The sequence below is a fragment of the Labeo rohita genome, chromosome 25 (genome assembly GCF_022985175.1).
Source record: "Labeo rohita strain BAU-BD-2019 chromosome 25, IGBB_LRoh.1.0, whole genome shotgun sequence".
NCBI lineage: Eukaryota > Metazoa > Chordata > Actinopteri > Cypriniformes > Cyprinidae > Labeo > Labeo rohita.
The window spans coordinates 17003056-17017887 of NC_066893.1; the positions used below are offsets into that span (position 1 = coordinate 17003056).

Below are 14832 nucleotides of genomic sequence, written 5' to 3' on the forward strand. Positions count from 1 at the left end.
ACTGAGTCAGTGGTTTGAACTCAAGAACTGAATCAGTTGTGAACAAATCATTAAGAATGGTTAGTGCATTGACTCCAAATTCTTCCAAAACCAAATTATCTGTCAAATGTTTTGACATTAATCTTACTGTATGTCATCAATTGTTTCATTTTGAGTGAGAAATCATGAGGCGTGAAAGATGAGCCATAGTATTTTCAACTGAGTGTAGTCACTCTAACTGAGTAATTCTTCAATTGTTTTTCAATTTTTAACTCCGTGCTTTTAATTCATCCAAACTATTTTCTTTCTGGCATTTTCAAACATTCCTTTGTTTATGTTCCCTCTTTCAGAACCAATATGTTGCACACTCCCCTTCTATTTCGGGCTGGTTTACACTTGGGCAAAGAAAGAGGAATGTCTTTGGATTATATTGGAAAGAAAGAAACTTGAATTCTTGAATTCTTTGAACGTGTATAAAAGTACCACTTTCTGTCCCACCTCTATCCTTTCTGCCACCCACACCCTCTGCTTCTCTCTCTTTCATGTATGAAGTATTGTGTGGCTGTTCAGAACTTTGTTTTGTTGTTTTGAAGATCAGAGAAGTTGACATGCTGGTCAACAAGAAAATAATATGTTGGACTGTTCTCTTGTGTAACCTAAAAAATGTGACTAAACTGTAAAGGAGTTGGTTGAGCTGACCTCTTCTATTCAACATAACATTTAAAGATCTAATTCCATATGTACACTGAAGTAAAAGTTGAAATAATTTGAATACAATTTGTAATATTTTAATATCAACAATATATTACTATTTACTAAATATCTAAAACAAAATACGCATTTCTTTAGATGACAAAGACCTTTTATTTTTGTAAGACTGAATGCATTTAAATAGATTTCACAGCGTCTTTATAAAGGAAGAAGTGACTCATTCACGTCTATTTTCTTTCCATTTTATTTTTGGTGGCTTTTTTGGTGTTTGTTTGCATTTGCCATCTATAGCATCTGACAGCATATGGCAAATGATGAATGAAGCAGATCATTTAGGCAGAGACGTGCAAGCAGACAAACACATTAGCACAGTGTGTGTGAGAACTTTTAGTGACAAATAGCCCCAATGGGACCAACTTTCTCACAGCTCATTAAAACAGGAACCACAGCCACAGTCCTTCCACGCCAGTTATGCCGAGTCAGTTATGACAGACGTGAGCTATTGGGACTTTGTTCATATCAAAACAAGTGATTCATGATCTTTCTTGATTCATGACTGCCTGTGAATGAGCTTATGGGCTGGTTTGTTTGCCTGAATGATCCTGAGAAATGAGGAGGATTAGGTGGTATCTTGGGTGTTGATAAGACATTTGTTTCCATACAGTTGCTCAAGCTGGTTCTCTTAGCATCGCTCAAGGCTGGAGTGACCTAAACTGGTGGCTTGTGGGAGTTTGGGCAGTCTGTGTTTAGATTTAGCAACTAGCATGAAGGGACTTCCTGTTTATACCCACATTACATTCATATCAGCAAATGTCATTTTTTTCTGTCTTTCAGATCTTTTTAGGGCTCATGATAGTTTGATTTTGTCTTTACCAACCTGGATAAAACAGCCTTTTTTCAGCTTAAGTAACACAATTGCTGATTCAGCTTTTTTTTAAATAAAGTAAATAAAGTAAATCTGTCTGTAAATAGTATAAATAAATAAAATAATAAGACTTTTTAGTGTTGTTTGAGCTAACTTTTGAATCTGAATAGGTATAAATAGGTGTGTGTGTATATAAATATATATATATATATATATATATATATATATATATATCTATATATACACTACCGTTCAAAAGTTTGGGGTCAGTACTTTTTTTTTTTTTTTTAAAGAAATTAATACTTTTATTCACCAAGGATGTATTAAGTTAATAATTAAAAGTTTATCAAAAGTTAATAATAAATAATTTACATTGTTATAAAATATTTATATTTTGAATAAACACTGTACTTTTTAAACTTGTTATTCATGAAAGAATCCTGAAAAAAAAAATCACAGGTTCCAAAAAATATTTGGCAGCACAACTGTTGATATTATCCAACATTGATCATTCTAATAATAAATCTGCATATTAGAATGATTTCTGAAGGATCATGTGACACTTAAGACTGGAGTAACAGCTGATAAAAATTCAGCTTTTCATCTCAGGAATAAATTCTATTTTAAAGTATGTTAAAATAAAAAACATTATTTTATAGTGTAAAAACATTTTTTTTGTATATTTTTAATCAAATAAATGCAGCCTTGATGAGCATAAGAGACTACTTTAAAGACTATTACAAGTCTTACTGACCCCAAACCTTTGAACGGTAGTGTATATATATTATATTATATAATATATTATATATGCTTTTTGCCTGAAAATATTTTTTAGCCTGATTTTGTTAACAAACAAACAAGTAAATAAATTGATTTGAGATAAAGAAGCTAAAATGGATTCTGTTATTGAGAAGATTTTGTAAGAAAACAAATAAGGTTTTTAATCATATTTAAGCTAAAATGGCAAAACTCTGCCATTTATAGTTTATATAGAGTTTATATCCCACCTATTCTGAGTCTGACTTTCTAAGAAAAAAGACCGAATTGTGAGTTTGTATTATGCAGTTCTGAGACAAAAAGGTCAGAATAGCAGGATATAAACTCAGAATTGTGAGAAAAAAAGTCTGAATTGCAAGGTACAAACTCACATTTGTGAGGAAAAAAGTCAGACTTTATTTCTTGCAATTCCAATTTATATCCCGCTATTCTTACTTTCTAAGAAAAAAAAGTCAGAATTGTGAGTTTGCGTTATACAAATACAGATACAAATTTACATTTGTGAGAAAAAACTCAGAATAGCAAGATAAAATCTCACATTTCCAAGAAAAAAGAATTCCAATTTTTTTTGTCGCAATTCTGACTTTATTTCTCAAAATTCCTAGTTTATATCCCACTATTCTGACTTTCTAAGAAAACAGACAAAATTGTGAGTATTTTTATTCTTTGAATAAAAAGTCAGAATAGGGGGATATAATACTGACTTGCAAAATACAAACTTGCATTTGTAAAGAAAAATCAGAATTGTGAGTTTGTATCTGACATTTCTGAGAAAAACGTCAGAATTGCAAGAAAAAAGTCAGAATAGTGGGATATACACTCAAAATTGTGAGAAAAAAAGTTAGAATTGCAAGTTTTTATCTCACAATTCTTTATTTTTAAAATATATATCTCTCTATTCTGACTTTCTGAGAAGAAAAGGTCAGAATTGTGAGTTTACATTACAAAATTCTGAAAAAAAAATTAAAGAATTGCAAGATACAAATTCACATTTGTGAGAGAAAAAAAAAAAGTCGGAATTGCAAGTTTTTATCTCGCAATACCTAGTTTATATCCCGCTTTTCTGCCTTTCTAAGAAAAAAAGACAATTGTATGTTTGTTTTGTGCAATTCTGAGAATAAAGAGTCAGAATAGGGGGATATAATTCTGACTTGCAAGATACAAACTCGCATTTGTTGGGAAAAAAAATCTAAATTGAGAGAAAAAACTCAGAATAGTGGGATATAAACTTGAAATTGTGAGGAAAAAAAAGTCGCAAGACACAAACTCGCATTTGCGAGAAAAGAATCTGAATTGCGAGTTTTTATCTCACAATTCTGACATTATTTCTCACAATTCTAAATTTATTTCCCTCTATTCTGACTTTTTGAGAAGAAAAAATTTGAATTTGGAGTTTGAATTACACAATGAGAAAAAAAGTCAGAATTGCAAGATACAAACTCGCATTTGCGAGAAAAAAGTCAGAATTGTGAGTTTGTGATATGCGATTTTAATTCAGTGGCAGAAATGGGCTTCCATAGATTTGCACTAAACTAGCAAATGTATTTTATTACTGTCAGATTTTATGATTTGACAATAAAATGTACAATCCACCGTAATCACACAACTCATCTCACAACTGTGCTTTTACCTTTAACCAGCGGTGTCTTTAGTCCATATGATTTTGGTTGAGCCCTGCTGAGCATCCTAATGGATTTCGTCAGACAGGAACACTGTGGGAAATGGGGGAAAGCAAAGCAGAGCGCATTGAGAATTTGAGGCGCACAGCTAATTAAAACAAGTTTTGAGGAGCAGAGAGACGCGCCTAATGTTTCAAGCATGATGGGAATGCAGGTTTTTATGCTCAGACTGTCCCTGTGCAGACTTCATGGCTCTCCACAGATGCTGTTTTGTGCTTACCTTTCCTTCCATTCCTACTCTCTAAATCTACATTTTCCATATTACTCTGAAATGTCTGCATCCAGGAATTCTTTTTTGTTTCTCACAGTGTTCTTTTCACTATGTTGATATCTCATCCCTTAGAAATGTAGAGAATTAACCGTTGCTCTCTCTTTTCTCTTTGTTCTCAGTTGGGACGACAGCAGCTCAGTCAGCAGCGGGATCAGTGACACCTTGGACACAGATGACCTCAACACCAGCTCGTCCCTTAGCTCCTACGTCAACACCCCATCTGTCCCACACAGAGACGTAGATGAACAGGTCAGTCACTGATACCAGAGGCAACTTCAGAGCCCTTTGGTCTACAGAATTAGAAACATCTGCAGAACTTCACATAAGAAACAAGTTAAAAAACATTATGGATTAACATCTTTTTTTGTTTTTTTTTAAATGGTTTGGTTATTTGATTTGATTGTCAGTGTCGAGTCTGAGTCTGGGACAATGGTAAAACAATAGAATTTATTTAAAATTAAATAAAAATTGAAGAAACACACATGTAAAGATATATAGGGAAATCTAGTAGCCTTACAAATATCTCACCAAACTGTTAAAAAGTCACTTAATTTGATTCATCATCTCTGGTGATCATTATATGCAATCAAAAACAGGCCTGCACGTTTACAGCACTGCTTTTGGAACAGTTCTGTTGCGTCATTGTCCCCTTTGATTCAGTGAAACATTGGTGGGCCCTTATCAGAACTGGCCTGTGCCCGCTGTGTGCAGTCTTTGTGAGTGTGAGTCAGCGGACTGACTCAACTCTGCCCCGGTGATTGATTGTCTTTACAAGCTCAAAGCAGGTTAACATATGCTGAGCAAATGGGCCGGTACAGTGAAGTTCAGATACAGCGTCTGTCTCGCCTGTTCTAACAAGATGAGAGCTTTAAATCCAGACGTGGCACACTGAGTTGTGTGCCAGTAAGTTGGTCCACACCTGTGGCTTTTTGGTTTGTGCAACAGTGTGGGTTTTTAAAAGTTAAATCCTTGACCTTATTTATCTTCAGTCTTCCATATTTATCTTTGGAAATGAAAACACTCATGTTTCTTTATTTGTTTTTGATCTTGGAACTGCAAAAAAGTCCCAGATGTAGTTTCCAGTACCTAATGTTTGTTTTTTTTTATTAACACTGAGACATGGCTATAGTTTTTGTTTGTTTGTTTGTCTTTTAGTTTTTTTTTCTTCTGTTTTTGTTTTAAATTTTGTTAAAGTTATAGTAATTAGGTTGTTTTTGTCATTTTTTTGTCAAAAGGTCACAACTGCAATATAAAAACTTGGAATTCTGAGGAAAAGTCACAATTCAGAAATACAAACTCGGAATAATGAGAAAAAGTTAGAATTGCGAGATACAAAATTCGAAATTTGGAGAAAAAAAGTCACAATTGTGAGATATAACTTGAGATATAAACGTTAACAATTCTGACAACAAGATATAAACTTGAAATTCTGAAGAAAAAAGTCACAATTGCAAGATATAACCTTGAAATTACAAGAGAAAAAAGTCACAATTGTGAGATATAAACTCGGAATTCTGAGAGAAAAAAGTAACAATTGTGAGAGATAAACTCGAAATTCTGAGAGAAAAAAGTTACAATTGCAAAATATAAACTTGAAATTCCGAAAAAAGAAGTCACAGTTGTGTGATATAACCTATAAAGTCTGAGAAACATTCATAAATGCGAGATATAAACTCGGAATTCTGAGACAAAAAAGTAACAATTGTGAGATATAAACTCGGAAGTCTGAGAAATAGTCATAAATGCTAGATATAAACTCAAATTCTAAGAGAAAAAAGTTACAATTGCAAGATATAAACTTGAAATTCCAAGAGAAAAAAGTCACAATTCTGAGATATAAACTCGGAAGTCTGAGAAACCGTCTTAATTGCGAGATATAAACTCTGAATTCTGAGAGAAAAAAGTAACAATTGTGAGATATAAACTCAGAAGTCTGAGAGAAAAAATTTACAGTTGCGAGATATAAACTTGGAAGTCTGAGAAACCGTCATAAATGCGAGATATAAACTCGGAATTCTGAGAAAAAAAGTTACAATTGTGAGATATAAACTCAGAATTTTGAGAGAAAAAAGTAACAATTGTGAGATATAAACTGGGAAGTCTGAGAAAGTCATAATTGTGAGATATAAACTTGGAAGTCTGAGACTTTATTTCTCTCAATTGTCTTGCAATTGGCAAGAAAAAAAATCTGAATTATGAGATAAAGTCGCAATTACCTTTTTTTATTCAGTGGTGAAAACAGGCTTCCATAATTTTACTACATCAAGTAAAACTATATGAAAAAAAAGTGTTGCTTTGGCTACTGGCTGAAATAAGAGAAGTTTAAGTTTTCTTTTCATTTTATTTTTTTTCAGTTAACATTTATTTCAAGTAACAAAGATATTTTTCAATTATTGTAGTTTTAGTAAACTCTTATAACCCTGCCATAAACAGGATTTCATATTTAAAGAGTTTAGAGCCATGGCCCAAAAGTGCATCCGAAGCCAAATATCTGCCACCTTTCACTTCCACACCCTTGTACTTTTTTCCTACATAGTCTCCCCTCATTCTTTGGGCTGGAGTGGAGGAAGGATTTATTGTATCAGCGTTGAGATAACAATGTTTTGGAATTGGCCTGATAACAACTGGAGGCTATTAACATTCTTTCCCTGGCAATAATTTTTATGAGGATTTTCAGTAGCAGCTGAACAACAGCTTTCTAAAAGGGGGTGATGTCATCTTGGATACTTACATTACAAGGTCATGTAATGGACAAGTTGGCTGTTTTGTCGCATAATCAGATTTTATGATGGCTGTGGATGGTGTTGCTGAATAATTAAGACACAAATTATATGATATTATATCTCAGTCATTACAGGCATTACATAACATATTTGTGCATATCAGTCCAGGGTCATTTTATTTACTTTTTTTCATGCAAAGCACTCTTAAATATGGTGACTCTTAAATTTAAAGACAGTTGTGTATTTACGTAATATAAATATTTATATTTTTATGTCTATGTAACAACTCATTTATACTCTGAATACTCATATAATATATACTCATAAACATTTAGTAAATAATTGTTTCCGAAATTAAATATTTGGCTTTTATATTGTTTCATTAATATCTCAAGTGTAATATTGACAACTATGTATATAAATTAATCCTGGTTTAGGTTAAGCCCTGTCTATGAAACCAGGCCTATATCTTATATGTTAAGCACAAATTAACTTTGACAGCCCTAAAAAAACATTTCCCCCCACAGACACTCTGGCACCCCTTTGTGGCCCCCTGGGAAACCCCCAGATTTAACACACGTCATAGACAGTTTTATTTATTTGCAAAGAACATGGAAAGCAAATTTATTTACTCTGAGGGTCAAAAAACAGAACATTTCTTTACAGTTAATGATTTTGTTTTCTCTCTTTCAGCTCCAGACGGATGCAGAGAAGCACTCTGCAGTAAAAAACATCCCCAACTGGCCCAACAGTGACCTTAAACGTTCAGAAGGCGGCCCTGACGGTGCCAACAAAATGGAAACCACAACTAAATGGGCTCACAGGTCCTCAGATTTCTCAGATGAATCAGAACGGAGCTTGATGGGTCGCAAGACACCTACCATTTCCCAGACGGGCTCCTGGAGGCGAGGAATGACCGCCCAGGTGGGCGTCACTTCGCCACGGACAAAATCAACAACACCTACGAACTGCAGCTCACTCAAGACACATGGTAATGGTTTAGATGGTCATATTGCATAGGTGTCCCAATTGGCATATTCTCATGTCTCTCCAAACAATGTAAGTCTTTTGTAAAACACTAAAGAAGATGTTTTGATGAATGATTTTGAATGATAAAAGTCAGTGGGGTCCAAAAAAACCTGTTTTGGACCCCACTGACTTATACTGTATGGACAAAAAAAGTCAGTCATACAGGTTTGAAATGACATGAGGGTGAATAAATGGTGGCAAAAAGTTTATTTTTTAAGTAATTTGGACCACAAAACTAGTCAAAAGGGTCAATTTTTTTATTTCTGAATAAATAAGCTTTCCATTCAGGTATGGTTGTTAGGATAGGACAATATTTGGCTGAGATACAACTATTTGAAAATCTGGCATCTGAGGGTGCAAAAAAAATCTAAATCGCCTTTAAAGTTGTCCAAATAAAGTTCTTAGCAATGCTAATCAAAAATTAAGTTTTGATATACTTACAGTGGAAAATTTACAGAATATCTTCATGGAAGATATTTCAGTTAACAAAAACAATTTTAAATAGCTTTAGTTAAGAGTAACAACACTGACTGAGCCATGTCTGTTTTCATGTGGTTTCCTGAGGCATGACAGCCACAGGGATGTATTATCTAATCATAGATCACATCACATTGCACTATAACACCTACATTGTCTTATGTGTGGTGTGCTGCGCAACTTTGATGAGTCTTATGTTCAGACGAGTCCTGACATGGACCATGATACTATATTCAAAAACATGATTTAATTTTGCGCTTGACAGTCCATGTCGTTGATCATTTCACAGGTAAGACCGATGACGCCAAGGTGTCGGAGAAAGGACGTTCCAACGGCACCCACTCCACAACTGCTGATGACACCAAGAAACCTCCCCTCAGTTCGACCACACGCACCCCAACCAGCACTTTTGGCTTCAAGAAGGCTCCGGGCGCAATGGGGACAATAACCGCAAGCGGAGCTTTGGTAACTAGTGGCTCTGCTACAGTTGGCAGAATACCGAAATCGGTTGGGTTTTCTGGGAGTCGAATTGTGGGTCGGCAGACAGCCGTTGATGATGGATACCTTCCTCCAAGTGCTCGGACGACTCTTCAGTACCGCAGTTTACCGAGGCCTAGTCGTACCGGCACCGCTCGCTGTTCGAACCGCTCCAACAACTCGAATCTTGATGCTAGTTTTTGCAGTAAAGGTACTGCCACACTTCCAAATCCCAAGAGTCGCAACTTAGTCAAGTCCCCAATGGGAATGACTAACCAGACAGACCGAGAGAAGGGTATCTTTTCCGACGTGGAGAGCCAGGTACTTAAGACTAGCGCAACTACCCAGACGGGGATGTGCCAAGCTGGACGGCAAGCTGGAGGAAAGTATTCTGAGATGTCCTCGCCAACCCTTCGTAGGTAAGCTCTCAACATACGCAGTTTAGCTTAGGCGGACTTGAAAGACTGTTGATGAAAAATGTATTTTACAAAGCATGATTTTTTACTTGATGTGGATGAAAGAACCATTTTAGGTCCCTCAAATATTTACACAGCAGTTCTCAGCTGGGCTGTGTGAGTTCCAGAATATTCTCCTACTTGGGTGCTGGACAGCGTTCACAGGACTCGCTGTTTATCTGAGCGATTTGATGTTGGTTGAGATTCTGAGGGTTGAAAGGCGTCTTCTGGCCACCACAAGTGCATTTTCCTTGGGCTTCTTGATGTTTCTCTAAGACATGGCACAGACTGAGAGGCTAGTGTTTGTTCTAGCTGATTAGCTTGCTAGCTGTGACTGATTGCTTTTCTAGTTGGTAGAACCAGACTACAGATATACTGATGTTATCTGACCAGGCAGTCCATGAAGTAATGCGAAAAATCAGAGGTGCCAGACTTTCCTAATCTCATATTTTCTTTTATGAAGAACACGGGTGTCCATCCTGGATGTCCAGCCAGTGGTCTGCAGAGTTTAGCTTCAACCTGCCCCAACACCTTTGCTTGGATGTTTTTAGTGAACCTGAAAACCAAAGTATGGTTCAGAGTTGTTTAATTAGGACTGGAGCAAATCTTAGTAGAATAGTGGCCCTCCAGGAGCAGGTTTCAACACCCCCTGGTGAAGAATGACATTGTTGATTTGCGTTTGCTATCAATGATCAACAAAAGAACAACAAAAATGATTCTTGTCAGTTCAGTTGAAGCTTACTTTGCTAATCAGTAGCATAACCAATTATATTTTTTGTTGAACACTTTCATGTTTCATTAATCAGTGTATCATTAATTACTCATTTTCATATGAACAACCAGTCTATAAATAGATTTTCACAAATCAAAATACATTACAGTATACATTACAGTAATGAGTCCTAGTTCATTTTGAAATGGACATAACCAAAAACTGACTCATGAGTGCGAGTATTAATTGTGATCTTAGTAATGGTTGTCAAACTGCTAACTCAAAAGTTTTTGAGTAATATGTTGAGGGAAAAAACTGGTTCATAAGAGTCATTTATTTACAGTTTGGTCATTGCAGCCTGCACTATGATTTTCTTACTGATTGAATATGATTCGAACTAACTTGCAAGCAAGTTTGAGACAGTTTCATGAATCATTTTGACTGGCTCATTAAAAAGTACTGGTTCATAAGAGTCATTTGTTTGCAGTTCAATCATTGCAGCTGGTACTGTAATTCTCTTACTGACCGAGTCTGATTCGAATCACTAACTTGCAAGCATGTTTGAGACCATTTCATGAATCTTTTTGACTGACTCATTAAAAAGAGCTGGTTCATCAGAGTCATTTGTTTGCAATTCAGTCATTGCAGCCTGCACTTTGATTCTCTTACTGATTGAGTCTGATTCGAATCACTAACTTGCAGGCAAGTTTGAGACAGTTTCATGAATGTTTTTCACTAACTCATTAAAAAGGACCGATTCATTAGAGTCATTTATTTGCAATTCAGTCATTGCAGCCTGCACTTTGATTCTCTTACTGACTGAGTCTGACTCGAATCACTAACTTGCAAGCAAGTTTGAGACAGTTTCATGAATCTTTTTGACTAACTCATTAAAAAGAACTGGTTCATAAGAGACATTTGTTGTCAAATCGGCAGTCGTAGGCTGTGCTGTGAAATATTATCAGACTGATTAAGTCTAATTCAAATTGCTTACTTTGAAGTGAGTATGCATTTTGACTGATTTACTGAAAAGAACTAGTTCATAAGAATAATTTGTTTGTTAATCAGATTAGTGTAACACTGGCATGCAGTCACAAGTGTTGACGTTTCTTGCATTTGCAACCATTTTATTGCAACCATTTGCAAACATTTTATTAATATTATTATCTAAATTTCTTTCCTCTTTTGCATCCAGACTCTTTGGTAGCAAATCTTGCAACAAGCAAGCTCCGGTCACCACCATGGAGAACATGAAGAACTCCACTATCATCTCCAATCCTCATGCCACATCCATCCAACAGAATGGTTCTCTAAACACACCATCTGCCACCAGCGGCCAAGTTTACAGTGACAGTCTGCCCTCTGGGGGTCATGGAGAGCAGACCCTTTCCTCTTTGACCTCCAGCCCAGGATCAGCTTTTTCTCCTTGGGGAGGCAGGGATGGACTGGGCTCCAATCACACAAATAGTGACTCCATAGATGTTTCCTTGGGAAAGGAAGATTTGTGTCTCAATCGGACCAACAGTGCACGAACTGGTCTCTCAGACAGGTGAGAAACTGATTGTTCGACCATGCTAACTTCACGTCAACACAAATCCAGCTGTTGGTGACTTGAAAGTAGGCTTTGTATCTCTACTGATGATCTGTCTTCCTTTCTACCTATTCCTCTTTAATTTCTTTATCTCCTCTCCCTTTTCTGTCACTTTTATCTGCCTCTTTTTGTTTTGTCTTCACTGTGCCCTTCTCTAGCCCTCATTCCTCCCCCTCTGCTAGCCCTAAATTTACCCGCAACACACTCCCACGGAAACAGGACAGGTAAAGCTATGTGTGTGGTCATGGGGTCAGTTTTGCTTTGTGTTTTTGTCTTGCTGGTGTGCATTGTGATCAGGGCTCCTGACTGACTTCAAAAAATACTAATTTGTAACAATTTGAAGGTGAAAAAATAGATAGGAAAACTCAGTACTTACATGTTTTTGGAATGACAGTAAACCTTCCTTGATTCTTTGATTGCTTGAAATGACTTTTGGAACAGGTTTTAATGTTTTAGTCAAAAAGATCTACAAAACAGTCTCAAACTCATTTCTGAATCAGACTTTTTCTGTCAGTGAGTTGGTTTTGAGTGCACAGCGGACTCCCTTACTTATACTTAACCACAAATTATTTTCCATTTATGTTACTTGGAATTGATAACAGTGATCTTGTGTAATGATAAGTATAAGTAATATTTTAATTCTATTTATTTAATCTAATTTGACAACCAAAACAGTAATTTAACTTACGAATGCCAATGTCTTCCTAGGCTATTTTTTTTTAGTCTAGAGCCCTGATTATGTCAGTACTATACCAATATGTAAGTGCAGTTTGTGTTAACTCGGTTTCAGTTTGTTCACAATATGGTATTTACTTTGTATGTACCTGCTGACCTGGTTAAATATTGTAGTATGTAAATAATCATGGGAGCTTGGAGCTGTGGACTTGGGTTTTCTGTTACCAACCACAGATTGGATAGCTGTGCTTATCTTGGCATTGTGACATTTATCTTGGAGCTGTTTTCATGAGAACTTTCATGTGAAAGAGAAAAATAACACTCCATTTCACAGTCTCATGCACTTGTTTTTAACCTGCAGGTATGGCCATGTGCCTCAGGTCAGAGGTCATGAAGAGGCCCGTGATTGGCTACGTTCACCCTCGGCTACTGGGCTCCCAGATTCAATTGGCTCTTCCCCTTACAACCCTGCATCCACACTCAGCTCACCCTCTGGGACACGTTTCAACTTTAACACACTTGGTAAACACAAGAAAATATGTGTAATCACTGTGTTATTTTTGTTACTCTAACACTGTTAAAATGTAATCTATAAAGTCTGATATCTATAAATATCTATTTTTCATACAGTGCAGAATGTTGTAATGCTTAAAAATGCTTAAAAAATGCTTAAAATATAGATTTTTAGGTTTTATGTTTATTTTTTAGACAAAATAGTATACATTTTAATATGAGCCATTTATTGGTTATCAGCCATAACGTGAAAATAATTGCCGATATATCGGTAACACCCAGAACTTTATAATGGTGTGATGCTTTAAAAATAGATTTTTTGTGTTTTGTGTTTATTTTTTAGACAAAATAGTATATATTTTAATATCAGCCATTTATTGGTTATCATCCATAACATGAAAATAATTACCAATATATTGGTATCGTCCAGAACTTTAATAATGCTGTGATGCTTAAAAAAATTAATTTTCAGGTTTTATGTTTATTTTGTAGACAAAATAGTGTACATTTTAATATCGGCCATTCATTGGTAATCGGCCATAACCTGGAGATAATGTTGTTATGCTTAAAAATGCTTAAAAAATTTTTAGGTTGTAGGTTTATATTTTATATAAAATAGTATAAATTTTAATATCAGTCATTTATTGATTATCAGCCATAACACGAAAATAATGTCATGATCCTTAAAATGCTTAAAAAATAGATTGAAAGTTTTTATGTTTATTTATTAGACAAAATAGTATACATTTGAATATCAGCTATTTATTGGTTATGGGGCATAACGTGAAAATTTCTGTTATATATCGCTATCACCCAGAACTTTAGTAATAAAGAAAAAAAATAATAATAATAATTGCAATTAGTATACATTTTAATATCAGCTATTTATTGGTTATTGTTTATAACGTGAAAATAATTACAGATATATCGGTATCACCTACAACTTTAATAATGTTGTCATCCTTAAAACATTTTTTTTATGTTTATTTTCTAGACAAAATAGTATACATTTGAATATTAGCTATTTATTGGTTATTGGCCATAACGTGAAAATATATATCTGTCATGATATATATATCTGTATCACCCAGAACTATAATAATGGTGCATCCCTAGATTATATGTAAAATATTACTTTAGATAATCATCTGTTGGATTATTACCCAATACTAGCAGCGGGGTATTACAATAATCTGACTTAATGCAGCTCAAATTGTGTTTTAAGTTTTTGTCAATTTTTTTTTTCACTTGCTCATGCTTCTTTAACTAAAATATCTACTACTCCCCCTTATTGTGAACTTTGAATGCACTCTCATGTCATTATGTTCAATCATAGTGCTTTTTTAACCTTGATCCCATGTTGACAATCCAGGCAGTCCCACCACGGCTTCTCAGATAGCAGCTTTGCGCGGTACCAACGGTCAGGGCAATCACGACAACCTGTGCGACCCCTACAGCGACCCACGTCTGAGGAACTCCTCGATGAGCCTGGAGGAAAAGAGTCGCACTATGAGCACCTCCGGATCGTTCCGTGATGGCCTGGAGGAAGGTGAGACTTGATTTTGATGGATCAAAATAAACTTGTTGTGTACTTTTCTGTGTACAGGAAAACTAAATATGAGCTAGTATCATCTGAATGTGTTCTTTCTGTCTGCTATCAGAATTTACTCACACAGCTTAATCCATAACGTCATGTTTTTGGAAACAATCTAATAGACCTGCATTGTTCTGTTAGCTAATAACTAAATGATAGGTTGTCATTAATGTTCGGGTTTTCGACAACGTCAGGCTGTAACGTGCGTCCTTACTCGCGCCAAAGCATAAACAAACAAAGAGCAGCTTTGTTGGCCTGGCAGCCTTTACCCCACAGTTAATGTTGATTTGATGATTAGCTTGCC

The 14832-nt window shown here is 35.4% G+C and overlaps 1 protein-coding gene across 2 annotated transcripts in view; it reads left to right on the plus strand.

Annotated features, from left to right (window-relative positions):
* The window catches only part of nav2b (neuron navigator 2b), a 96508-nt gene that overhangs the window by 60744 nt on the left and 20932 nt on the right, over nt 1-14832 (plus strand). Inside the window, exons 13-19 of one of the 2 annotated variants that reach the window (XM_051099596.1) lie at nt 4402-4531; nt 7699-7996; nt 8801-9407; nt 11351-11704; nt 11905-11970; nt 12783-12943; nt 14307-14483. In XM_051099596.1, coding sequence (XP_050955553.1) covers nt 4402-4531; nt 7699-7996; nt 8801-9407; nt 11351-11704; nt 11905-11970; nt 12783-12943; nt 14307-14483 — 1793 coding nt within the window. The remainder of the gene's footprint in view (nt 1-4401; nt 4532-7698; nt 7997-8800; nt 9408-11350; nt 11705-11904; nt 11971-12782; nt 12944-14306; nt 14484-14832) is intronic. The other variant, XM_051099597.1, reaches the window with a different exon arrangement.